The 27992-nt window shown below is 38.6% G+C and overlaps 1 protein-coding gene across 2 annotated transcripts in view; it reads left to right on the top strand.

Moving 5' to 3' along the window:
* The window catches only part of LOC133610660 (growth arrest-specific protein 7-like), a 165740-nt gene that overhangs the window by 54707 nt on the left and 83041 nt on the right, over positions 1-27992 (top strand). For both annotated transcript variants that reach the window (XM_061967144.2, XM_061967142.2), the window contains exon 2: positions 9507-9624. In XM_061967144.2, the coding sequence (XP_061823128.1) occupies positions 9507-9624 (118 nt within the window). The remainder of the gene's footprint in view (positions 1-9506; positions 9625-27992) is intronic.

The raw sequence follows: 27992 nt of genomic DNA, 5'->3' as shown, positions 1-27992 counted from the left end.
TGATGGAATAATGGCTGCCAACTTGTGTCAACAACCTTTCTGACCACCACCAACCATTTATTGATATTCATACACCTGTGTGTAAGGAGAGGAGTTGATAGGACTTTTCCAATTCGGATTCTATTTTCGATTCTACAAAACTATTCGGTTTTTTGATTGATTGATTGATTGAAACTTTTATTAGTAGATTGCACAGTACAGTACATATTCTGTACAATTGACCACTAAATGGTAACACTCGAATAAGTTTTTCAACTTGTTTAAGTCGGGGTTCACGTTAATCAATTCATGGTTATCAATGCTCATCGCTTTTCATTTGATAAAAAGAATAATAAAACAGGTTGATTAGCATCAACTTTATTTTGTTTAGAAGGAAAATGAGAGTACAAACACAACACATTGAGGCCTTTAGGCTATGTCTACACTAAGCCGGATAACCCCTTAAACGAATAGTTATTTAGCCTAAGCCTCGTTTCAGTCACACTAAACCAGCGTTTAAGGTCCCCCTCCTCGGGCAATTTTTTACAGGGGTAAGTGCGCCATCTATTTCTTCAATTTCCAGCTCTTAGCTTTGTATGGACTCATTGATCATTTACAAACGGAGTTCGGAGAGGAAGTGACACCAGAAAGATGGAGGCGAGTCATCCAGACATGCCCGTGTGGAAATTACACATGAATACCTTAAGAGAAGCAAACGCGCGATTGCAGCTATTTCGGATACAACACATCTCAGTTAACATAGACAGTTGAGTGACGGTTTTGGGTAAGGCTTGGAAGAATGGCAGCCTGGTGGGATATGTTTGTCAACGAGTGTGTTGTGCCAGCTGAACGGCAAGAGAACTTTCGAAAGTCCATATCAGCTGTGATTCTACTTCGTGAAAAACTTTGTCCATTTGTCGAAGGGGAGACAACGACAGACCACGAAAAACAGCGAATACATTTGGACTGGCAAAGCAGTCTGTATCAGTTATTGTCCGCAATGTATGTCGAATGATTACGCAACGTCTAGTTTTGTACTCCATAACTACTGTGAAGCCATGAAGTGGTTGCAGCCGTCAATCACAGCTGCAAATTTCAGCCTCCAAGCACAGTGTCCTGAACAGATATCTATGATTGTTGTAAAATGTTCTTTATCACATTGTTTACTTTCACACGTCCATTAAAGATATGATTCATGTATGTTGGCTCAGGTGTGATTCACTACAACAGGGCTAGTCTAACAGCTGCTGATGGTGAGGCAAGCAAGGTTTACTGTTAAAAGAAATCTGGCAATAGTCTACATGGAAACACAGGGTAAGGATACACTTCCAGGTCAGAGGTGACTATGACGCACTCTTTTTTACGGCGTATGCGTACTAGGTTGCGTTGCGCCGGCGGACGGAGGGGGTCTTAAACGACCATTGTGTGTGTGTGGACACGGATAAGGTTAGGTGGGATTTACCCTGGATAACCGGCTTTGTGTAGAAGGGGCCTTAGAGGCCTACTGCTTCAATTAGGTGCCAAGGAAAATTTGTTAATAAAGTCAATATTCTAGTGTAGAAAGGAACAAAATAATGTACGGCATAAATTAATCTGTGGCATTTACATAAGAATGTTCAGTAACATGTTGAACATTTTTCTAATAGAAATCAAAATGATCCTTTTTAAGAAGATATATTGAAGATTATGAGCTGAGCATTCAAAAAAGTAAAACTACATCATTCATTGACAAACACAAGCAAGTCAAGTCCATTGGAACAGTGCATTGTGCAATTCTGCACCCATTCACTATGAATATTAAACATTATTTTATGGAATATTAAGCTATTACACTTTTGTAGGAATGATGCGTGATCTTTCTGGACTTAGGTGTCTCCAGCTATGGTGGAGGCGAACCACTGTCTCTTGTCACCTATCGCAAACGTAACCCATGAGAAGGCATTCATTACATGTCCATAGTTAATAATAGAAGGTTTTCAACGAGGCGCTAACATGACAGGCAGTGTTAGCCGACTCGCGTCTGGCTCAGAGGGAATTGTAAATGCGTCATTCATTTGAAGTTATCACATGCTGCGTGTGCTAATATTTCTTCATATTGGTAGTATTTCCTCCCTTGGTGACTTTGCAAGTTGTCCTGTTGTCATCCTTCTCTTATGAAATGTAACTCACCAGCAGTGACGTGCAGTCACTAGAGGTGACTGCCATCATGGAAAGAAAAAAAATGTAAAAAGAAAAAAAAAAATTATATTGTTATATGTATCCAGTGATTATACTATAAAGTTATTTTCCATTTAACTTCACCAGTTTTAGATTATTTTTATTCAAAATCGCTGAATGTTCACATTTGCCGTTCAAATACTGAGAAGAGACGGTGCGGTGAACAGCAGCCGGTTGAGGCACGTCACTCAGTGCCGCAACATGGATTGCGCAATGACTCGGCTAACTGCTGGCCTGCTGTGCAGTGAGACTGTATTGCTATATGAACTATATTATACATTACCATAGTTTAGTTAGCTGAGGTATATAATGTACAGTGTATTTTGTCAACAACTGTATGTGTGTAAAGTATTTCTTGTGCTGAGCGATCATAAAACGGCTGCAAAAGACGCACTGGCTGAGGCTCGCCTCCTGCACCCCCGCCGTAGAATTGTTATATCAACTAAAGCCCACACTTAAACTTTCCACGTGCAAGATTGAATCTATTTTAAAGAATTATTTCATAAGAAGCCAAAAAGTGCAAAAACAATAATGTTGGTGTTTGAGCAGTTGTGAATGACTGCAGGGACACAACATTAGATACACCTGCAGACTGCAGGTGTACCTAATTCACAACTCCTCCAACACGAACATTATTGTTTTTGCACTTTTTGGCTTCTTATTAAATAACTTTTGTAACCTATTTTCATGGGCTTTCCTCTTTGTGATGTTAGGTTCCTGTTATGCGCTGTTATACAGTATATGCCTTGAGCTCTTATTTTGAAGGCGCTAAGAGCGGAAGTGATGTCACGTTGCGGAGGTTTTTGAAAGAAAGTAAATAAAGTGGTCCTTGTGTAAACTGGAGCCTCCGTGTTTGTTATTTTGTAGTTTCATACAGTATAGGCGACATTTATAAACCCTCGGTTACACTTTTTTAAATAGATTCAATCTTGCACGTGGAAAGTTTAAGTGAGGGCTTTAGTTGCGGCGCATGGACTTAATTTCTAAGTAAAGATAAGACCATAATAACGTTTTTTTTATTAAATGTGCTTTTTTGTGTGCTACAGTTTGTATGTGTAAAGTTAAAGTTAAGTTAAAGTACCAATGATTGTCACACACACACTAGGTGTAATGACATTTGTCCTCTGCATTTGACCCATCCCCTTGATCACCCCCTGGGAGGTGAGGGGAGCAGTGGGCAGCAGCGGCGCCGCGCCTGGTAATCATTTTTGGTGATTTAACCCCCAATTCCAACCCTTGATGCTGAGTGCCAAGCAGGGAAGAATGCTGGTATGAACTTTTAAACATAACCCGTTAACTGCTGCCAATCAAATGGTGAATAAGATACTCTTTAGGGGTCATATGTTTGTAAATCTGACTGTGATGAAGTCAGTGCCTCACCAGCCATCAACCTCACCGCACGTCACTGCTCACCAGTGTTTGTGTCATTGTCTGCTGTGCGTGGTGATGTCAATTGCACCCACAGCAATTGATAAGGGAATCGTTAGCAAAACTGCCCAGGAAGAAAAAAAAAATACTGTAGTTGGGGGGGGGAGCAAAACGGATGTGAAAAGTCAGTGTTCACATGTTCATATTTGTGCTGACCGTGTTTCCTTCCTTATTTGAGTCATTCTCGATTTTATAATGTCATTCTGAATCTAGATTTAAACTACTATCCCATGATAAATTATTCAGAATAATCACACTAATTAATTTTAATTAATCACAATTAATAGCAGTAAAACATTTGCTTGCATACAAGAATTAACTTTTAAAAAGCCCCCAGTATGGGCAGCACCGTGGAATAGGGGTTAGTGCATGTGCCTCACATTACGAAGGACCTGAGTAGTCCTGAGTTCAATCCCGGGCTCGGGATTTTTCTGTGTGGGGTTTTCATGTTTTCCCCGTGACTGCGTGGGTTCCCTCCAGGTACTCCGGCTTCCTCCCACCTCCAAAGACATGCACCTGGGGATAGGTTGATTGGCAACACTAAATTGGCCCTAGTGTGTGAATGTGAGTGTGAATGTTGTCCATCTGTGTCGGCCCTTTGATGAAGTGGCGATTTGTCCAGGGTGTACCCCGCTTTCAGCCCGAATGCAGCTGAGATAGGCTCCAGCACCCCCTGCGACCCCAAAAGGGACAAGCGGTAGAAAATGGATGGATGGATGGAAAGACCCCAGTATTTTGAAACAAGGACAATTTTACTGTCAGAATCTCATACAGTGGTAATTCGTTGTGAATAATCCCATTTTTTGACAGCCCTAATATGAAGTTATTTGTTTATTGTTAATATTATTATCATTGTCATTTCACAATCAATAGCAGTAACATAGAAATAAGTTAATGTAGAACAGTTTAATACGTATTTTGTTGCAAATTGTTCTGTACCTTCGACCTTCAATGGAAAGTTGAGTTGGTAAGGACCTTTGAGAAGAATGTTTTAAAACCCCAGCTTTAGACTGACCTAATGCCTCATATTAACTTCAATTAAAAATATATCTGCAAATATTTAAAATCCTCATATATCTACAAGTCGTCTATGTGAGGAAAGCCTTGCCTAAATAAATCTTTTTTTTTGTGTTAAATTGTAAGACTCAGGATTTTGAACCAATGACTACATGATGGTCCTGAGCCTCCTCACAGCATCCTCACAACAATAGTCTCTTTATTTCAATAGCTGTATCCCTGATAATCATTTGCAGATGTATGTACCTTGCCTTTGTTATCTTTTTGGTCATTCAGTTAGTTGTATGCACACCTGCTGAATCTGTCATGTGTCTACCTCTGCCAATTTGTATTCTGATTGACTGTGTGATGAAGTTGTGCGCTACAATAATGGTAAAATGAGAAGCTTAATGTGCGTCAGCTGAATGCTTGACCATGCGGTAAATTGCCAAGTTTTTCCTACACTTTAAACCCTGCGGCTTATAAGCTAGAGCAGCTAATTAATGGATTTTTCTTCACTGGCAGCCATAATAAAAATAATTTTATATAAAAAAACAAAACAAGCAAAAACACTGAGAGGGTGTTATATTGTTTGTGCTATGGCGCCATCTTTTGGATGAGTTCTATCGCCAGCATTTTTTTTCTTTCTTTCCAACCGGAGGGCTGTTTCATTTTCCAGCCGTCCATAGCGTTTCAACTCGTATGGATTGTTCATTCATCACTCCAAGCAACGTTTGTAAGTTTGCTATCGTAATGTATTGACGCTAGCGTTTACGAGTCATTGTTGTTATTATTAACATACAACGGCATTCTATTTTTATTGTTTCAGTCTCACAAATTCCTCAGTAAATTCACCTAAACATCTCCGTGGATTTATTGAGTCTGTTTAGCTGATTGGAGAGCTAGCTTCCCTAGCTAGTGGGTCCATGACGATGACTTCTGTTTTGTTTAATCAGCTGTTTTACTGCCATGTGACAGGCACCGTTTGCAAAAAATTTAGGTAGGTATATGAACATTTATAAAATATTTCTGTATAAATAACTAATTTCGCAACGTATATATCTGCGGCTTATAGTCCGGTGCGGCTATTGTATGGAGACCTTTTTTCTTCTTCTAAGATTTATGGGTGCGGCTTAAATCCTGATGCGCTGTGGTGGCGGCGCAGCCCCCGTGTATACATGTATGTGTGTATGTGTATGTATATATGTATGTATGTATGTATATTTCTGGGGGTACGCTCTGGGCCTGCCTGTCAGACGGGGGTCGACGCCTCAGGCTACTGCATCCGAACTGCGTGTCTGGAGCTCCTGGGTCCCGCTGTCCATCCCTTCCGGGTGCCCGTCTTGGTTGGGGCCTGTTGGGCCTAGTCCCTGCGTCTATTGTGGTAGCTTGGTGCTGCAAGGTATTCCGAGGTGCTGCGAGTCGGCCAGTTGCTGGGGTAGTGACCTTGTTTGTCAGCATGTCTGTGATCTTCTTTTAATTCTTTTTTTTTTTTTTTTTATTAATTAATTAATTTATTTATTTATTTATTTATTTTTTAATATATTTTATTAATATTATTTTTTAATTTTTCCCCTCCCTCAGGGGGGGGGCTCGGCGGGGCGGTTGCTGGTTGTTCCATCTCCATCGTTGGGGTCCCTGCGGGTGGGGTGGGTGGTTCCCGTGGCCCTGTGCCTGGGTGGTCCTGCGGCGGCCGGTTTGGGTGGGGTGGCCGGGGGCTGGCCTCGCCGCGCTCTCCGGGGGTGGGGGGTGGGCTCGTGGGGGCCCGGTTGCCGGTGGGGCGGGGGCGGTCTTCCCGTCCGGTTGCGGGGAGTCTCTGGGTCCCTCGGGCGGGGCGTCTCGCCTTTCTGCCCGTGTGGGGTGTGGTCTCTCGCTGGCTTGGGGTCTGGCTGTCCCCTGCTTTTCTCGTGCCCTGTCCTCTGCCGGGTGCGTCTGTCTGCGGCCTGCTGCTGGCCCTTGTGGGCGGTACGGTGGGTCGGGCTCTGGGGTTCCTGTCGCTGGCCGGCTTGGCTGCGTGGGGGCGGTGGTCCCTGGTTCCCTGGGCACCACGCCTCCTGTTTGTGGGTTGGGCTCTCGGGGGTGATGGGGCCGTGCTCTGGCTCCCACGCACTCTGGGAGTCGAATGTATTGTACATGCAAATTCACATATGCTCACATACGTACATAGGTACCTACGCTCCCACATACATACACAAATACAGTACATATTTACCTACCTAATGTTCGTACATCCACACGCACATTCAATATACAAACATACACATACACATACTGTACATATACATTAACTGTACAAACACATATACACATTCTGTACATATACATTCATTGTACAAACACATATACACATTCTGCACATATACAAGTACATATGCATACTTACACTCATGCACATAATCACGTTTCATCAAACATATATTAACGTTGTTGCCCTAGGGTAAACTGGGTGTAACACATGGCACACTGACAAAGCTTAACCTATTGTGACTATAACAATCTACAAGGTTAATGTAGGTTGCTTCTCTTTCTCCCCCTCCATTTTTCTGCATTCTTTCGTATCTCAAGTTATCATTACGTATATGTATTGTTGCATTTAAACAACTGTATTATTGATAATAAAGGTAAATTATTGGTATTGTTCATTATCAATAGCGCTATTTCTATTGGTATTTGTATTGATCCATTTGTAGTGTAATAATGCTCATTGTCATTTCTGTATTATTTTTTATTTTTCGCTAACTGCTTATTTGCTATTACTTTTACCATCATATTTGTACATGTCATATTTGCTGATGTTGCTCTATTGTTGTTGTTGTTGTTTGCTGTTGTTGTTTTTGTCTCACTGTCTAATCCCCCTCTTGTCCCCACAATTTCCCCCTCTGTCTTCTTTTTTTTTCTCTTTCTATCCCCTCCTGCTCCGGCCCGGCTGCACTAAATGATAATATAAATACATTTAATAAAGTCAAATACAAATAAGGCAACAAGAGAAGTATCCTACACTTCTCTTTTGTAAAGTAAATCTGAACAGCCGACATGGGCATCTACATCAACTATATGATTTGCCTGAGAAGCTGGACAGGACACAAAAAAAATAATAAATAAAAAAAATAAATAAATCCTGATGCGCTCTTTAGGTGGGTTGCATATGACGTCATATCCATTTTTCTTCTCCGCGGCTTAATTCACACGATGGTCAAGCAGCTTGAGTGTAGCATTAAAACAAGTGAGAGTGAGTGTAGAGCTTGAGCAGAAAATGCTGTATCGCTGTTCTGTTCTTGGGTGTTTCAGTCATTCAAATAGAGAGCTCGGAAAGAGCTTTTCATAGAGTCTCGAAAGAAGTGGTTCATACAGGTAATAAAGTTAGGAGGAAAACTAAAACGTGTGGAAGGAAATGGCTCTTTATAAATACCACTTTTATCATCTTATGGAACACAATCGGACCATGCTCATGTCTGCAGCGTTTACTTTGTAAAATGTTTGAACATTCGATTTGTTTGAGAAACTTTCTGTGATGCATTCGACTTTATTCTTTACATTAATAGTAGTGTTTGAGCGCAGAACTAAATGTAAAGAAATGACAAGAGATTGCATGAGTTTGTGTTCTTTTGTGGTTGCTCTGCCTAAATATAACTTCAAAGATCTGGTTTTTCAAATAAACTAACATCATGTTAAGTCCTAGTAATAAATATTGTGATTGTTTGTCCACCGTATTTTTGTTGTCGATTTTCACACCAGAAACTAAAAGCTTAGTTGTGGTTGTGCAGAAAAGTCAAGTGCTTTATTCGACACAGATTACCACATTATAGCGTCTTTGGTGATATTTGTTACCATCAAGAAAATATCCTTAATAGTATTACTAAACTAGATTAATAAATCTCTCATAGGGTCAACAGCATCACCGAATCTTGATATTGTTAGCAAAAATGGGATATTCTTCATCTCAGTATGTTTATCATGACTGACTTAATTATCTATTACAAAAACTGCTGTATTAATCATTCACTGATGTAATTGTTCTACAAAAATAAGTCAGTAAATGAACATATGTATTTGTAAACGCTCTGAAGTGGTAAAGGAGTAGGATTAAATAAGCTTTGCTTCTTCCTACTCCTTTTCGAACATGATGTAAAGTGAAATTATATGAAATTGTGTGATGCTGTAAGTGTGTTCATGTTCGAAATAAACTAAAGAAATAAAGAAAGAAACATTGCTGAAGAACAGGGACATAAGGAGTTAAATAATGAGACAAAATGTGAACTTCACAGCATAAAAACAACTGCAGACATGAATTGTAGATGAAACTAATATTTGTAGCAGGAAATCAACTGCAAACAAATGTATGCTTTTTCTCATTTGCATCACAATCACAGCAGCATGGCACTCGTTATGTCAATCAGGGTACGTTACTTAGTGATGCACGAATAAGTCCAACATTGTCTTTCATGTATTACTGTTCAATTTGTGGACCCCGTGGCGGTAAATACATGATGTGCCTCCAATCCTTTCTTCTCTAAATACCGTAGGTGTCAGGTGAAGTGAGGTAGCAGTGATGATAAACGGTTTAAATCTTAAAAAAATATATTTTTCTCGAGTGTAAAAATCCACTCCATCCCAATTTAAATATTTTTTCATGATCGCTTTTATATTTGCCTTTAAACCTTTCAAAATACGCCTAAATCTGCACGGATTCAGGTAAATAAACAGTGACCTAATGGGACTTAGACCATTGCCTGAAATGCCCGGATGTGATTGCAACACACTTATAGTCCGGAAAATACACTATGTGTTGCTGTTTTTCTGTGTAATGTTAACTTTTGTTTTCACACATCTCAACTGAAATACATGTTTCATCACACCTGATTTGTTTCTCTATTCTTCCTTGCTAGAGAACAGCATCGCTGAGTCAGCTTCCTGTGGAGGACATAAAAGACCCTCTGCCTCCTCACTGGAAGTGCTACATGTCTCCACAAGGGCGGCGATACTATGTCAACACTACAAACAACGGTAAGCATAAAGAAATCACTTTATATACAAGCTAAAATGGGTGGCCACTATCACTCCCTAGCGCATGGGAAGCACACATTGTATGGTCAACAGTCTCAGTTTATTAAAGTTAAGGCATGTAAATTGCGATTTCATATGCACGTGTGAAAATAGAAGAAACCCATTTGCTGAAGAAATTAGACTAATTTAGTGCATGACTGTTTGTGACCACACACATGCACGCGGAAGCACACGCAACCCCCCCCCCCACACAAACACACACACACACATACACACACACACACACACACACACACACACACACACACACACACACACACGCACACGCACCCACACACACATTCTTGTATTTGTTACCTTTTTGAGACCTCCGAAAAAGGCATACCTCTTTAGGACCACCCTTTCTCGATATATAAAGATTTGTTTTTACAACATTAATCAAATATCCATCCATCCATCCATCCATCCATTTTTCTACCGCTTGTCCCTTTTGGGGTGGTGGGGGGTGCTGGAGCCTATCTCAGCTGCATTCGGGCGGAAGGCGGCGTACACCCTGGAGTCCAGGGTGTATCCCGCCTTCCTTGTCCAGGGCCTGGACAAGTCGCCACCTCATCACAGGGCCAACACAGATAAACAGACAACATTCACACACTGGGGCCAATTTAGTGTTGCCAATCAACCTATCCCCAGGTGCATGTCTTTGGAGGTGGGAGGAAGCCGGAGTACCCGGAGGGAACCCACGCAGTCACGGGGAGAACATGCAAACTCCACACAGAAAGATCCCGAGCCCGGGATTGAACTCAGGACTACTCAGGACCTTCGTATTGTGAGGCACATGCACTAACCCCTGTTTCACCGTGCTGCCCTCATACGTATATACCAGGGGTCGGCAACCCGCGGCTCCGGAGCCGCATGCGGCTCTTTGATCACTCTGATGCGGCTCAGCAGCTTACTTGCTGTACCCCCCAATGTACCCGTGAAATTTCCGGATTTCATTGCCTCTCGCAGAAAACTTCCGGGATTAATATTCACCGATTTTCACCCTTACAGCTATAACAAGGGCGTGCCATGATTGAATAACATTTGGCGCCCTCTACATTCTGTATTAACAGCGCACCAGTACAACAATTGTTATACACTATACATTTTCTGCTTGCACACGTATGTGACAGCAAGGCATACTTGCTCAACAGCCACACAGGTTACACTGACGGTGACCATATAACACAACTTTAACACTCTTACTAATAATGCGCCACACTTTGAACCAAAACCAAACAAGAATGACAAACACATTTCGGGAGAACATCTGCACCTTAACACAACATAAACACAACAGAACAAACACCCAGAATCCCATGCCCCTGCTACCACCAAACCCTGCCCCCACCCCAACCCTGCTCCCTCACACATCAACCCCCCCCCCCCCCCCCCCCCCCCCGCCCCCCTCTCTGTGCGTCAGTTGAGGTGGGCGGGGTTTGGTAGCGGTGGTGTATAATGTATCCCGGAAGAGTTAGGACTGCATGGGATTCTGGATATTTGTCCTGTTGTGTTTATGTTGTGTTACGGTGCAGATGTTCTCCTGAAATGTGTTTGTCATTCTTGTTTGGTGTGGGTTCACAGTGTGGCGCATTATTAGTAAGAGTGTTAAAGTTTTTTTTATACCGCCACCGTCAGTGTAGCCTGTGTGGTTGTTGACCAAGTAAGCCTTGCTGTCACCTACGTGAGCAAGCAGAAGCCTCAAACAACGTGTGGCTGATCAGGCACGCTGATTGTAGTGGGTGTTATATGCTGTATCATCATGGCACGCATGACGCTGACAAGCGCCATTCATTTTGAACCCGTGTGACGCACCAGCTTTCAAATTCCATGTAAAGGTGTGGGCAGCGTGTCTGAGATCCCTGGTTTATACATAGCACAAAGCAAAAAAAAATACTTTGTGCAGTGTTATTTCATTTAAAAATTTCCAAAAAATTTTGCGGCTCCCATTGTTTTCTATAATTTGTGAAACTGGTCAAAATGGCTCTTTGACTGGTAAAGGTTGCCGACCCCTGGTATACACATACTATGCCAATATAAAAAAGCTTGTTGTGAAAAATGAGTTGGAATTTCACAAGAAAAAAGTCACAATTTCACAAGAAAAACTTAGAATTTTGGCAGTATCATAATAAAAGTCGTAATTTTACTCAACGCAAGTCAAAATTTTACAAGAAAAACTGAACATTTGTGCAATATTAAGATAAAAGTTGGAATTTTACTCAATAACAGTCGCAATTTTACACGAAAAGCTTAACCATTTGGCAATTTTATGAAAAGAGGCGTAATTTTACTCGACAAAAGTCAAACATTTTTAAGAAAACTTTAAAATTTTGCCAATATTATAATAATAATCGGAATTTTACTAAAAAAATGTCACTGTTTTACAAGAACAACAAAAAACATTGGCAATATTGTGATAGAAGTCAGAATTGTATATGACAATTGTTACCATTTTGCATTAAAAAGTTATATTTTTACATAAAAAAGTAATAATTTTATGAGAAAATATTGCAATATTACAGAAATAGAAAGAATATGAGAGATTGTCCCCCAAAAAGTTGACACAATGTGAGAAAAAGACTGCTTTTAGTAAGATTTTTATTTTTTGAATTTTTTCTTGGTAATTGGTTTTTAGTCTTCATTACTTACTTCAAGTTATTACAGTATGTCTCTATATACAGTACACTTATATATATATATATATATATATATATATATATATATATATATATATATATATATATATATATATATATATATACATTTTTTTTAAATTAATTTTGGCCGAAGGGGGTGCATTTCAATTTCTTACACACACTTGTTATTTCATATGTTGACCAGAGGGGGAGCACTTTTAAAACCGACACACAGCCAATTAGAAAAATCCCTCCTTTTTGGGACCACCCAAATGTTGATAGATTTCACCACCTGTGGTGCAAATGAGACATTCTCTATTAGAAGAATTATATGGAAGGTACATTTCCTTGTTGATGTCTCAAGAAGGGTAGAAATACAAGCACACACACACACACACACACACACACACACACACACACACACACACACACACACACACACACACACACACGTTGAGACAACATTTCTTGCTTTTTACTGTCCCTGAGTGAACTAACTGTAAAAACTGACAGATGATTCTAATAACAAGTGTTGGTGAGCGCGGTGAGCTTTTGCGGTATCATAAAAGATGCACATCTTGTTTGTTCACTGTACCGCACTAAAATGTACTGTACTGTAGTATAACTTCACATGGTAGGGGTTGTGTTTCCTTAGCAACTCTTCGTGTTATTTTGTATCACAGATGTTCCAATTCAAAATAGAAGAAACCATGTTAGTTTTTAAATGGGTCCTCTGTTTTTGTTTTTTTTAGTTTGAATATTCTTACAGTTAGTGTACAGTTAATGTTTGCTTCATGCATAAAAGTACATCATCCATGTCAAACCATAGTTTAACAAGTTTCCAAATATAAACTATTTTGAAGCCTTTTTAAACAACTGTAAAAATCAGCGTGGCCCTCCACATCCTCAAATTTTTAAGTTTGCGGACATGGGTGGAAAATGTTTGGACACTGTTGACGTAAAAGGATAAGGACGAGTGAACAACACGAAAGCAGTTCAGCTACAAGCTGGAACTATTAACGCTGCACTTCAAGCAATAAGGAACCTTCATTTACTTCAATTAAAATAATAATTCACACTGCTCAAGCTCTTCAAAGCAGATGAAAAAAATGCATCCAATACGGCCAATTATATTTTATTTATCTATATAAATCTAGTCACGTGCAGTCTCATTTCTGACATTTCCTAAAGTTTCATCAAAATACGGCCACAACTTTTTGGGTTATGTTGCTAACTAACTAACTGACATGGGTGATTGCATATATCTGCTGACAGAAGTAACGGCACATAGCAAAGATCAGCTATGTCTGTAGCATGCCTGTGGTTTGTGGTGTGGCTTTCTAGGCACACCACAAAAGGACTAAGCTTTTTTATTGTAACACAAACCTGCATGAGGAGAGTCCTGTCCATTAAAGCACAAAAGACTACTGGGCAGGACAGTTTACCTGGACAGATTGTCAAAAACTAAGATGAGCAGCTAAAATATGTTCTCACTGACATCTTCGACACAGCTTAGGCTGTTTTCCCCGAATGCCTCAAATCAACAACTACCATCCTATGCCAACGGAGTCCTGTTTGTCCTGTCTAAATAGCTACTGCTCAATGACTCTGACACCCATCCTTATGAATTGCTTTGTGAGGTTAAACATGCAGTCCATCAAGACCCTCCTGCCAACTCACTTAGACCCCCATCAGTAAACGTAGCGAGCAAACTGAAGCTGTGGTTTGCACTGCACTGCTTATTGCCCTCAAACATTAAAGGCAAATGGGACACAATGCCTGGGCAGACTATTACTGTACATTGGGGAACTGTGCCAGACAACTTTCATGTACAAGTTTGTGGGTAGACAATTATTCCAACTTGTGCCACATTTTACTAGGGTTGGACCCCAGGATGCACAAACTGAAGCAGGACATGCAGAAAATTAAAGTTATTTAATGAAAGCTAACTCCGAGTGGCAAAGTCCAAACAAAATAAACAACAGTGGATATAAGCATGCTAAACTTAGGGTGATGGTGCAACATGGGAAAAAACAAAGCACTGTCAAACAACAAGGAGAATCACTAAAGAGAGGCAATAAACACACCTAACCAAAATGGCAGATAGGGCGGAACAGAAGATACAATAGTAAAGTACACAAGGAATACAAAAACAAGCCCATATCTGTCGGAAATTAGGACCCTTAAATCAGTGTTTTTCAACCACTGTGCCACACAAGTGTGCTGTGAGATACAGTCTGGTGTGCCGTGGGAGATTATCTAATTTCACCTATTTGGGTTAAAAATATTTTTTGCAAACCTGTAATTATAGTCTGCAAATTATGTGTTGTTGTTGAGTGTCGGTGCTGTCTAGAGCTCGGCAGAGTAACCGTGTAATACGCTTCCATATCAGTAGGTGTCAGCCGGTAGCTAATTGCGGGAGGCAGCGTGCAGGTCAAAAGGTATCTTATGCTTAAACCAAAAATAAACAAAAGGTGAGTGTCCCTAAGAAAAGGCATTGAAGCTTAGGGAAGGCTTTGCAGAACAAAATTAAAACTGAACTGGCTACAAAGTAAACAAAACAGAATGCTGGACGACAGCAAAGACTTACTGTGGAGTAAGACATCATCCACAATGTACATTCGAGCATGACATGACAATCAACAATGTCCTCACAAAGAAGGATAAAAACAACTGAAATATTCTTGATTGCTAAAACAAAGTAGATGCGGGAAATATTGCTCAAAGGAAGACATGAAACTGCTACAGAAAAATACCAAAAAAAGAAAAAGCCACCAAAATAGGAGTGCAAGACAAGAACTAAAAGACTACACACAGGAAAACATCAAAAAAACTTGTCACGGCGTGATGTGACAGGTCGTGACAGTACACCTACTTTGAGACAAGAGCTATTGTGATGCATGCTTGGTTATGTTTTAAAGTCATATCCAACAATTGCAACTACAACTTTTTACTGTCAACTGAGTTTCGTTTTTTAATAATTTCTGCTGGTGGTGTGCCTCTGGATTTTTTCAACGCAAAACATGTGCCTTGGCTCAAAAAATGTTGAAAAACACTGCCTTAAATGACCAAGTAAAATAAGTCTTAAGAAATTAAATGTACATTTGTGGAACCTTTAAAGCCCTAATTACTAAGCGACTGGAGCAAGTAATACCAAACAAGAAATGGCAAAAAAACAACACTAAAAGCATGGCTTTTTCATGTATAACAAGTATTAGGGGGAGAAGATATAGGTAAATGGGTTATACTTGTATAGCGCTTTTCTACCTTCAAGGTACTCAAAGCACTTTGACATTATGTCCACATTCACCCATTCACACACACATTCATACACTGATGGTGGGAGCTGCCATCCAAAGCCCTAACCACGACCCATCAGGAGCAAGGGTGAAGTGTCTTTCCCAAGGACACAATGGACATCAAACCAGGAACCCTCAGGTTGCTGGCACTGCTGCTCTCCCAACCGAGCCACGCCGTCCCCATTATATACAGATACCTCATCTTAAGAGTTAATTTGTTCTGTCATGGAGCTCGTAACCCAAAATACTCTGGGGCCCTCAAAACAGCACAATTTTCAGCATGTATCGTGCGTTTAAAAAGGTAAAAAACTCCTAGTTAATGAATATTGTACAAAAAACTATAACTTATAATGATATACAAACATCTACAGTAGTTTTATGAAGTAATACAATAATAATGTACAGTATTTACCTTGGAGGGTGAACTTCTACGATATCTATGCTGTCAAACACACATCAGGATCCTCCCCATCCTTTATGAATACATGTTAGTTGTGTAAAAAAATAATATAACGCCCTTGGTGTTATTGACTCATTCTGCTTTAGTGTAATGCAGACTAGTAGTGCTTCGCTCATGGTAAAATAAAGTTATTTCGTGCCAGTGAGCAAGTGAGACACCGGATGTTTTGGTCTGATCTTACCGGGTTCACTGTGACATTTGCTACGCCAACTAGCGGTGGGGAGGCTCTGAACCCACATTCTTGCTTGCTAAAGCATAACATTTAGCCGAGACACAGTTCATACCCCAACAAAAACTGTGAGCTGGGAAATGTTGACCGTGTACTGTATGTGGGCCCTCAATACAGACATTATGTACGATATGTCACAACTACTAGAGGCGCTTATAGTAGACATTCATGGTATCAATAAAGAAAATAAACAATAAACCACACCCCCATTGACATCTCCAGGGTAAGATATTTCTTAGATACATTTCTCTTTACAGTTGTAACCAAAAGTTTAATGAGAGACGTATTTTTTGTGTTTTATGTTTTAAGTATTAAGTCTTAGTTACTGCAAAAATGCCCTAAGCACAAGGGAAATTATTTGACCACAATTTAATCAGAAATAATTATGCTTTTTTTCTTTCATTTAAAACAAAACTATATCCACACCATCTACAGTTTTTCATGCTCATAAAGAACTTGGCATTGGTTGCTGCGGTGTGTGCAGAAGTTCACTCTGAGGGCCCAGAAAACCTTGAGGATTCCCCTCTTAGTCTTAACATATTCTTGGGTATGACTTCACCTCAGGTGTGGTCTGTTTTAAAATGAACAACTCTCATCCGATTACATTCTTACTAAAACAATCAGTATTTATAGCATGTCTGCTATTTACCTTGGCCCCTTTTCTTTACACTGATATGCAGCATGATCAGATACTGTCCTGTGTGTGTTTTTATGCTGTTGTGTGTGTGTCTAATTGCCATGGTAACAGGGCTCCATGCGTGGGCGAGGTTGTGTCCTTGTGTCCCGGCTTGTGTTTCGTAGGTTTTTCCTTCCTGCGTTGCCGGGTGCAGGGTGCTGCGGTTTGTACCAGCCTTCCGAGTCTGCCCTCAACCCCGTGTGATCAGTGGGCTGCTGCAGAAACACGCGCATTCAAATATTCCACCCTAAGCACACATAAAAATGTAATCTGCTGTTTTCTTTCTGGTTGACTTACTTAAGTGACAAATAACCTAAAGTATGTTTTTTTGGTTTATCCCGATTTTAATTAAAGGGCCCGTTTGCAACTTGCTCACAATTACATAAAAAAAAAAAAAACAAGAACACCACCATCCAGTTTATGTTGCAATTAGTGGTTTAACAGAATATATAAATACATTTCTATATTTTTCACATTTACTAATTATATTAAACAAAAAATGCTTCTCAGCCCAAGGAATTAGTTTGGTGTTCAGGCTGTCACTCACCACTGTTTTGTACACGCTCACAAGTCCTGAGCACATGCACATACCGTATTTTTCGGATTATAAATCGCAGTTTTTTTCATAGTTTGGCCGGGGGTGCGACTTATACTCCGGAGCGACGTATGTGTGAAATTATTAACACATTACCGTAAAATATCTAATAATATTATTTATCTCATTCCCGTAAGAGACGAGGCGAATGTCAGCAATCGTCACACACACATCAGCAATCGTCACACACACGTCAAGCAATAAAAATTCGGCGGGGGCGGGTCATGGCAGAAGTGCATTGTGCGTCATGGCAGAAGTGCATTGTGGGTCATGGGATGCTACCTGCTACTACGTCCGTAGCTATAAAAATGGATCATTTCAACATTGGCGGTAACTTATAAAAACTGAGAAGGAACCGAAAAGGAAAACATATACTGCAGATTACAAGCTGGACGTAGTGAAATATGCAGCAGAAAAAAGGCAAGAGGAAGCGGCGCATACCTTTGGAGTTGGCAGAGTTGGCAGAGTTGTTTAGAAGCGACACAGAGGAAGAAGATTTCATCGGATTTAGCGATCGGGAGTGACAGATTGTTTGGTAAACGTATAGCATGTTCTATATGTTATAGTTATTTGAATGACTCTTACCATGATGTGTTGCGTTAACATACCAGGCACGTTCTCAGTTAGTTATTTATGCCTCATATAACGTACACTTATTCAGCCTGTTGTTCACTATTCTTTATTTATTTTAAATTGCCTTTCAAATGTCTATTCTTGGTGTTGGATTTTATCAAATAAATTTCCCCCAAAAATACGACTTATACTCGAGTGCGACGTATATACGTTTTTTTCCTTCTTTATTATGCATTTTCGGCCGGTGCGACGTATACTCCGAAAAATACAGTACACAAAAGCAGTCCCAGAAAAAACAACTAACAATTTGCAGGCATATTGTTGTTACTATAGGTTCTATATTTGATGATAACGAGACATGGGCCGATATCAAATTTGGCTGTTTGATGTATCGTCCCTTAAATTATTGCCGATAAAGATTTCTGTCAGCATTTTTTTAAAAACCAAATTAAGCAATAATGTCATCATAATATCTAATAATAGTAATGATAATGCAATTCCTCTGACTCCTTATTTATAAAATATACGTCATACATTTTTAAATATAGCATTTAATGATTCAATCCTTAATAAATAATGATCTTAATTAGTAATCTTAGTAAATGACATTGGAATAAGCACAGTTCTAATCGGGGACTTTTTCCCTTATTTTTCCGTTTCGTCCTCCCTTCTCAAGTGCTCGTAGACTTTGTCGAAGTTGATGCCCCCATCTGCTTCTTGCTTTGACTTTAGCACAACAGCTGGTACAAATGTGCCTCTTCAAGACAATTTCTGGCTGCTGTTTTGGTATGATTAATTAAACTAAAGCCTGTTTCGAAATCCCCACCGGATGTTTGAAATGTAGCACAAAAACAAACAAACTGTAAAATCTCCTTTATTCCTCACGGAGTGCTGCAACCACCATATATGACAATGACAGTGTGTGCTTATTGTGTCAAATCATTTGTTTTTAAATGTTTCTTAATTACAGTAAATGCAAAAATCATACAATACATCTTTGGACAATTTTGACTAATATTTTAGGTCAAAGCATAATAATTGTGTAAATGTATACATAAGTCCTATAAGCACATAATGTATGTGTAAGGTACTTTTTGAAACCTTTAGACAGGATGTGGCGCACCGTGCTATTATTGTGAAGGGGGGAAGTGTGCTGTGCTGTTGTTCTCAGCTTGACGAGTAAAGAAAGGACTTGAGGCTGTAAACAAAAAAAAGAGAGCTTGGCCGTGAGACAAGTTGCGGCTGTTGTCCCCCTGTTTGTACATTCATCTTACATCCATGATGCCGTTAACAACAACACAAGCAGATGTGATGTGTTGTGGGTGTATAGACTGTTCTTGCTAGCTTTAGCTTTGTAGTTTAGTCACTGTTTCAAGGGGCCGTCTCGACATTGTTTAGTTCAGGACGGGTTTTTGGGGGTGAATGAGCGTTATTTTCCCAAACAAATGTTACCACTCCTCACAATGACAGCATTTCAGTCACATTTATGTCAATTTCCTTGATATGGGGGGGGGGGGGGGGGATTATTGTATTTTCATGATCGTGAGAAGCCGTAATCAAAATTTGATTAATTGTCAGGCCCTACTTCTTATGCACCATGGTAATGAACCCAAGAACTTGCAATGGCCTTCTCAGCTTTGAACCCTCTGCCGTCATATTTAGCCCTTGCTTAATTTTGCTGGGTTGAGTTAAATGGAGTCTAGTTTGGCAATATCATAAAAAAAAAAAAATACATTAGTATTATATTACTTGTAAATGTAGGTTTTACAAATTATTGTGATTCTGTTTGTAGGAGGTAATCCACACATTTTTGCCCTTGTGTCCACTATCCATACGAGACAATGTATTTCCCTTTTCTGTGTGTTCTAGATAGCTACCTTGTGTTAGCAATAAATATTATTTGTTTTACTATCAATGCAGATAATAGAGATTCATCTATCCCGCCTATAAAGCACTCTAAAAAAGATTTGAAAAAAACGCTAGTAAAGTGCCATTTACATGTATTTTATTAGCCAAGCTATAACAACATTATAACATGTAAGAGCTAACACCACGGAACTACTTTTCTGCTGTAGTGACTAGGGATGATACTTGAAACCGGTTTTCCCGGTTGTTCGATAAGAAAAGAACCGAGTCCTCGGACTCGAATCCCTTTTTGAGAACCTGTACCCGTTATCGAGACCACTATAGTAAAGAAAAAGAGTTGGTTCTTTATTCGAATCCCTCAGAACGAATCCCGTCCCGACCAGAAATGCCCCGTGGGACATCACAAGAAATTACGTCACGTAGCTCAGTCATTAGGCGCAGATAGCGAAAGCAGGAAAAACAATGGACCGGAAAAAGTGCTCCAATGTGTAATAAAGTTCAAAACAAAAGGTATAATCCAATGAATAACTTTACTGAGAGATTTGAGCAGGGTACAAACACATGACGGACACTTTTACGACCAACCGGAAACATAGCAACCAGGCTAGCAACGCACCTCCTTTACGGCAGCTGTCGCAACGTTCTTAAAGCAACCGCAGCACATACATATATATACAACATATATGACATGATCTCCCTTTTTTAACTTTTGTTTTTCTTTCCTTGTAAACAAAACAAAATCACACTGTATATGTGTTGTCTGTCTAATTATAAATAATGCAGACGAGGCGTGTTGGCTGAGTTCTTGACGTTTACTTTCACAGCGTGCTCATAACCTCATTCTTAGCTGCCGGGTGGCGACATGCAACAACACTTTTCGGGGCTACCGCGCATGCTCGTCACTCCCGTTGCATGCTGGGTAGTGTAGTTGTTATATTCCCTAGCCTAGCTCATAACATCACATCTTTCCCCCTATAAAGAAATAATGTTAACTCAATAAAGTGTATTTCTTTTTTTAGCTTTAACTTTTCATTTTTTAGCATTGTAACCTCATTTGCAAACAACTTTTCTCTTCATAGAATTTTCTTTCAATAAAGAAATAAAGTGCAAAAATGTCAAAGCATCATAACAAACAGTTATGTCAAATAGCAGCAGAAGTGCACTTTTTGGAGAGCTGTATTATTTTCAGTTTTTTGCCCAAGGGACTAATATTATTTAACACTATATTATTATTTATACACCTATAGTAATCACAGAGACAGGTTGTTTTTGTGTTACTGTATATATTTGTTTTTCTGAAAAATCCCACTTAATATACTTTGGGTAACAACAGTCAATATTTATTTTTTTTAGTTTTATTTTTTTAGGGGGGTTACAGTCAATATTTATTTAATTATTAGATTTTATTTTTTTCTTATACAGTATAATAAAAGTGAGCTTTTGTTAAACCAAATATTGTGTGTTTTTTTCCATATACAACAACCTATCTGGACTCGATAAGAGAATCGATAAGGAATCGGTTCGATAAGAGGATTCGATAACAGGCTCGAACTTGATAATTTCTTATCAACCATCATCCCTAGTAGTGACAACGCGTCTTGCTCACGCGTCTTTCCAGGTGAGATGCATGATTTATGATCTAGAATAAACTTCCATGAGCAAGCAAGTGAGGAAGCAGATGATCAGTCGATGGTGTAAACATAGGGACACACAGACATGATCACATCGCCGCTATAAATAGTTTGTCTTTGTTAGCGCTTACAAAAATAGTATCACTAATACTTGGTTAATATTCAAGTCACAAAATATAAATTGAGTATTTTTGGTGCTTTTTGGAATGGCTATTTATCGGATTTTATGGGCAGAATAGTGGAGCTCCCATTGAGTTCGCTATAAGCTTACTTTTATTTACGTTTATTTTAGAATGCATTAAAAAAAAAATCCATCCGTCATCATGTCTTTTATAATGATTGTGAACGACAGGCAAAATTCCCAATAAAGTGCAGTTCCCCTTTAAAGCTCATCCTCTGTATATTCAGACTCAAAAAGATAAGGTTCTGGATCATCATTTGACCCAAAGTAATTGCCGTTGGCTCTCATAAAGTCTGCCACGATTAGTGGCAGTTGTTGTTGACGGAAGTAGTTTTTGTTGCTTTGCGCTCTGTGAAATCAATGCACCCAGGAAATAAGTTGTGGTAATGCTTAAAATGACCAAAACACGGTAAATGTTATGTTATCATGATTGTACCTGTTACTCCATGGTTATAGGATATATACACTGTTGGATGTTTTTTACAGGACTTCATAGGCAGAATAGGTGAATTCTCATAACCTGCATTGTTAACCGCCTTATGCTAGCATTTTTTTTTTAACCACGCTACCACCAGATTGCACAGAAAAGGAAAAGACGTGGGTTCTTGTCTCGTGTAGGGATTGTGGATACAACAAGAACACCACCCTCTAGTTTATGTTACCATGAGTGGTTTAACAAAACATATATATTTTTTATATGTCTGTCTTCCACAATTACTAATTATATACAATAACAATTGCTTGTTGGCCCAGGGAATTAGTCTGGCATTTATACTTGTCACCCACAAACATACACATACACGCAGGGAGCGCATGCACACAAACATAAGCAGTCCCAGAGAAGCAACTAACAATTTTCAGTCATGTTGTTGTTATGATAACATATACATTCAATGATGGTAAATAATAGTAGATCATCCTTGCTAATTTCAATATCATGCATGTGTCGCACTGTGTGGCTATTATTCCCTTTTCTGATTTATTAATCTACCGTGCTAACGCTAGCACTGTTCCAGTTAGACTTCTGTTGATGCATTTATTCTGCTGTTGTTTCCCTTCTTCACATTCCAACAAGCTTAGCACAGCTGTTAACACGGCTTGTCTGCTCTTTCTCCTTCTGTGTGTGTCCGCGTAATATTACCATTTCTATTACTTTATATGAAGGGGGACTGCACTTTTTTGGGGAATTTTGCCTATCCTTCACAGTCATTATGAGAGACAAGAATACAGAAGTTTTTTTTTTTTGTTTTGCTTGCTAACATAATAATCAGCTCATTCTTGGTGACCAGCAATGTAGCTAATGGGAACAATCAATTCAACCTCTAAATCAGTGGTTCTCAACCTTTTTTCAGTGATGTACCCCCTGTGAACATTTTTTTTAATTCAAGTACCCCCTAATCAGAGCAAAGCATTTTTGGTTGAAAAAAAGAGATAAAGAAGTAAAATACAGCACTATGTCATCAGTTTCAGATTTATTAAATTGTGTAACAGTGCAAAATATTGCTCATTTGTAGTGGTCTTTCTTGAACTATTTGGAAAAAAAGATATAAAAATAACTAAAAACTTGTGGAAAAATAAACAAGTGATTCAATTATAAATAAAGATTTCTACACATAGAAGTAATCATCAACTTAAAGTGCCCTCTTTTGGGATTGTAATAGAGATCCATCTGGATTCATGAACTTAATTCTAAACATTTCTTCACAAAAAAAGAAATCCTTAACATGAATATTTATGGAACATGTCCACAAAAAAAAATAAGCTGTCAACACTGAATATTGCATTGTTGCATTTCTTTTCACAGTTCTTTTTGACAGACATTTTAGTGAGGGTCAAACCATCATGGCATGGGGGAAACTCTGGGTTTATGGTAATGAATGGAATAGCCTACTTGATTTGATGTTCATTTTATGAACTTACATTCATATTTTGTTGAAGTATTATTCAATAAATATATTTATAAAGGATTTTTGAATTGTTGCTATTTTTAGAATATTTTTAAAACATCTCACGTACTCCTTGGCATACCTTCAAGTAACCCCAGGGGTACGCGTACCCCCATTTGAGAACCACTGCTCTAAATTACTTTAAAAATGCATTAAAAAACCATCAACAATACTTCATTTGCGTTCCGTAACCTGTATAATAACCAAGCTGTAGCAACATTGTTATTGTAAGAGCGAACACCGAGGAACTATTTTTCTAGCGTACTAACACATCGGCATGCTACGGTGTTAGCCGTAAAAGCCAACTATGGCAAGAGATAAGCTAGCTTGGAATGCACAACACTGCGATATGACACCGATTTGTACTGACTGAAAAACAGGAACAATCATATTACAGTATCTTTTTGTTTTCATCTTTTGTTTGCATTTCACCTTTTGTTTGTACAGCCAGACAGCGTATGTACTGTAGTTGTACTAACATGCATGATATGCTGCATGTATCATGATCGATATTCAAGTGACTCACTCGATGGACAGTTGTCTGTTTGGTCCAGCTGGCCGGGCACGTTTCCTGTTGATTTTAGGTAAGCAATCCATTTATGTCGAAATAGCTTGTCTCCAAGTTCCATATTCATAGCGTCAAAATTGCTTTCTCCTCACTCTCCCGGCTTTGGTCTGCCCCTACGTCTCACTCTTCCTTCGTGCTCGGTTCTAGGAGCAGCAGTATATTCAGCTTCAAAAGTATAAGGTTGTAAACCCTCATTTGTCTAAAAATAGTCGTCTTTGTTTTGTTACCAAGTCTGCCATGATTAAAACACACACACGTGTTTGATTCTGGAAGTAGGAACACACATTTGTTGCCAGAAGTCAGACAAGCGCTGCTATGGAAACAGAAATCAATGTGCGAAAGAATGATTAAAATGATCAAAATATGGTAAATATTGAACATATTACATATTTTTATGAAAGTGTCTAATGCTCCATTATATATAGACTTGCAGTGTGTATTTAAAATGTTAATGAAGGGTTCAGAAGTTTTGAAGGTTACAACGGGGATTCCCATTAGCCGCATCGTTCAAGCGTTTTTTATCATCTTTAAAAATCGTTAAAAAAAAAAGACTTTCATAATGATTGTAAGCGAAAAATTCCAAGAAGTGCATTTGCCCTTTAACATATATAAATAATCAATATTTGAGCATTTGTCTATTGATTCAGAATTGTCCATGTCCCAGTTGTATTGCATTGAATAATCAATCGTTTTTTCACCAAATTCACAAATGTTGTCAAATTCAGCAACATAAAACGAAATACAGAACACACTTTTAAAATTACGAAAGCAAAACCAGCAATAATACAGAACAAACACAATGTAAAGTAAACAATTTGCTTGTTGTGTAATGCCGATGCTCAGAGTTCCTGAGTTTGTGAATGCACCTGGCTCTCTGCGACTGTGATTGGTGCATTTTAGGGAAGTGTTGTTTTTGCTGTTCTTACCAGCACTAAGGCAACATGTCTGTGCGGTGTTGGATCTGGTGGCTGCTGTTGGCGCGTTAAGATTGGCAATATATTTTCAAAAGCGCGTCAGACTCTTAAAACTTTTGAATGGACCATTGTGTGTGGAGTTTGATTTTTTTTAGATATGATGGAAAGCATAAATGATAATGAAAATAATAAAATTTAATTTGTTATTAACTTTACAGCTGAAACAAACATTACATTATCTCGCAGACAAATCAACATAATCAAAACTGGGTTTTTACAAAACAATTGGCATACTGCCTAGGGTTTTTGCATCTAAGAATCGCCCGTTCACATCTAAGCTGAAGTGTGGTATAAAACCAAAGTTCACGTTTTTGTTTCGTTTTTTTCACCACACTGAAACTAGACTATTTTTCTTCTGGTGCACAATACAGCAATGACAATGCTCTGTTGGAACAGGATGTGGCTAATGAATGAGGAACAAATGGTCTGGTTGTTGTGGCCTCGTGGTTACAGCATGTGGGCCCACAGTCAGAGAGATCTGAATCTAAGTTTGGACATCTGTGCAACGTTTGTATTTCCTGTGCGCATTTGGGTTTTCTGCGGGTACTCCGGCTTCGTTATGTTATGTTAATTGGAGACTATAAATATTCCATAGGTGTGAATGTGAGTGTGGATGGTTGTTTGTCTTTATGATTGGCTGGTGATCATTCTAGGGTTCACCCAGCCTCTCGCCCGAAGGTAGCTGGCAAAGGCTCCAGTTTACCCACAGCCTAATAAGGGGTACGCGGATAAGCATTATAGAAATGGAAGGGTCGGCTATTTCAAAGCTAACTGCAAGGGATAATTTTTCTCTGGGAACCAGTATCCTTACATAACGTATAAATATCATACTCACTGCTAAGTTGCTGCTCAATTCTTGACTTGATGTTCTCAACAATTTGAGCAAAATGAAAGATGCAGATGTTATTTTTAGGCATTGCATGCTGTCATTAATATGGTGAAGCGAGATGATTAGGACCTCTGTTCGGTCTCAAAAGAGCGGGTGGAAGGAACTGAGTTATGTGATCCACAATTAGGCCTATTAAGGCATTTAGAATGATTGATGTGTTTTTGATCTCGGTTTGTTGGTGACAAGGCTGCTGATGAGATTAGCATTTGCAAGGTATCCATTTAAAGCAGTCGTATTATGCAAAACCCGCTTTTCTTGCTTGTTATCACCTGTTTTTTGTGTACGTGGGATCCCAAAAAGTGCTGAATACACTGTAAAAAAAGATTCTGTGGTCGATTAAATCTGACATAATTGTATTGGGTAAAATATAATCAATATGATTGTGTTTTTGATTTTGAGGTAAATATTGATTTAAATTGAAAATAAAAATGTTTGGAATATTATCTACTTATTGTAGTTAATTAAAACATTAGCATTTTATTTATTTATTTGTTGATAGAGAAAATATTGAGGGAATTCTAATTAATATTTATTAGGCACATTTTAAATGAAATGAATTGCGCATCTTAAAGTGCTGCTATGTTTGTAAGTTTACACTGATTTGGACTCTTATGTCAGTGACATTTCTATTGTGGTCACTACTAAATGTTTGATAATTGTTAATAAAAGTCCTATTTGAGTATTCGTTGAGTACTGTACTTTCTGGGCAATAGATGAGTTATTCATATATATATATATATATATATATATATATATATATATATATATATATATATATATATATATATATATATATATATATATATATACATATATATATATATATATATATATATATATATATATATATATACATATATATATATATATATATATATATATATATATATACATATATATATATATATATGAATACAAGCATCTATACCTTTGGCCATTGAAAGACAGTAATTTTCAGGAGTTTATCTCACCTTTTGAGTAGCCTCTGATTTACTAATGGTTTCTAATGTTGTAAAAATGTGTAAAATAAATATAACATTTCAACATTTCTGTCAACGAAGATTTGCTTCAGCCTGCGACACATAGTAATTTTGATAGTAGGTTATTATAGCTAATATAAACACTTACGTCATGTGTTTCCTTCATTATAAGACTTATATACAGCTACAGACAGATTAGTTTTTTGTATTTTCTTTCAACGTTTTTGGTTGTCGACCCCTGCTCTTGTTTGTATTTTGTTGTGTTCGGTATAACACGTCACTACACACAATGGATACAATAACATAGGAAAATTAAACATTCGATTACCGTATTTATCGGACTATAAGTCGCAGTTTTTTTCATAGTTTGCAACTTATATATGTTTTTTTCCTTCTTTATTATGCATTTTCGGCAGGTGCGACTTATACTCCGGTGCGATTTATACTCCGAAAAATACGGTACCTGTCTAGAAGGAAAACAGCCACTTGGGCGTACAAAGTTAGTCGAAGACTGGCCCGCAATGCCCTCCATCTTGAATTCGCTGGACCAATATTTATTTGAGCTTTGGCTCTTCTTTGGTTTTTTAAACGTACAGCGTCTTTCTTTTTTTATCTCTGATTTACTCTTCTGTTTTGTTTTTTTTAGCAATGTATGCTGTAACAGAAAGCGCAGGTATTGCAATCTTTTCAGGTGGGTGTTTAGCAGCTGTGTTTTACTGAAAACTAGTTTGCACCGTGCACACTATATATCACGTCAGCCAAGGAGGAGGCTCCTCCGTGGGCTCTGCTCACTCTTCCTTTCTCCAAACAATGTGATTTAATCTGA

This window comes from Nerophis lumbriciformis, linkage group LG11 (assembly GCF_033978685.3).
Source record: "Nerophis lumbriciformis linkage group LG11, RoL_Nlum_v2.1, whole genome shotgun sequence".
NCBI classification, from domain to species: domain Eukaryota; kingdom Metazoa; phylum Chordata; class Actinopteri; order Syngnathiformes; family Syngnathidae; genus Nerophis; species Nerophis lumbriciformis.
This window is presented reverse-complemented; position numbering and strand designations above follow the sequence as displayed.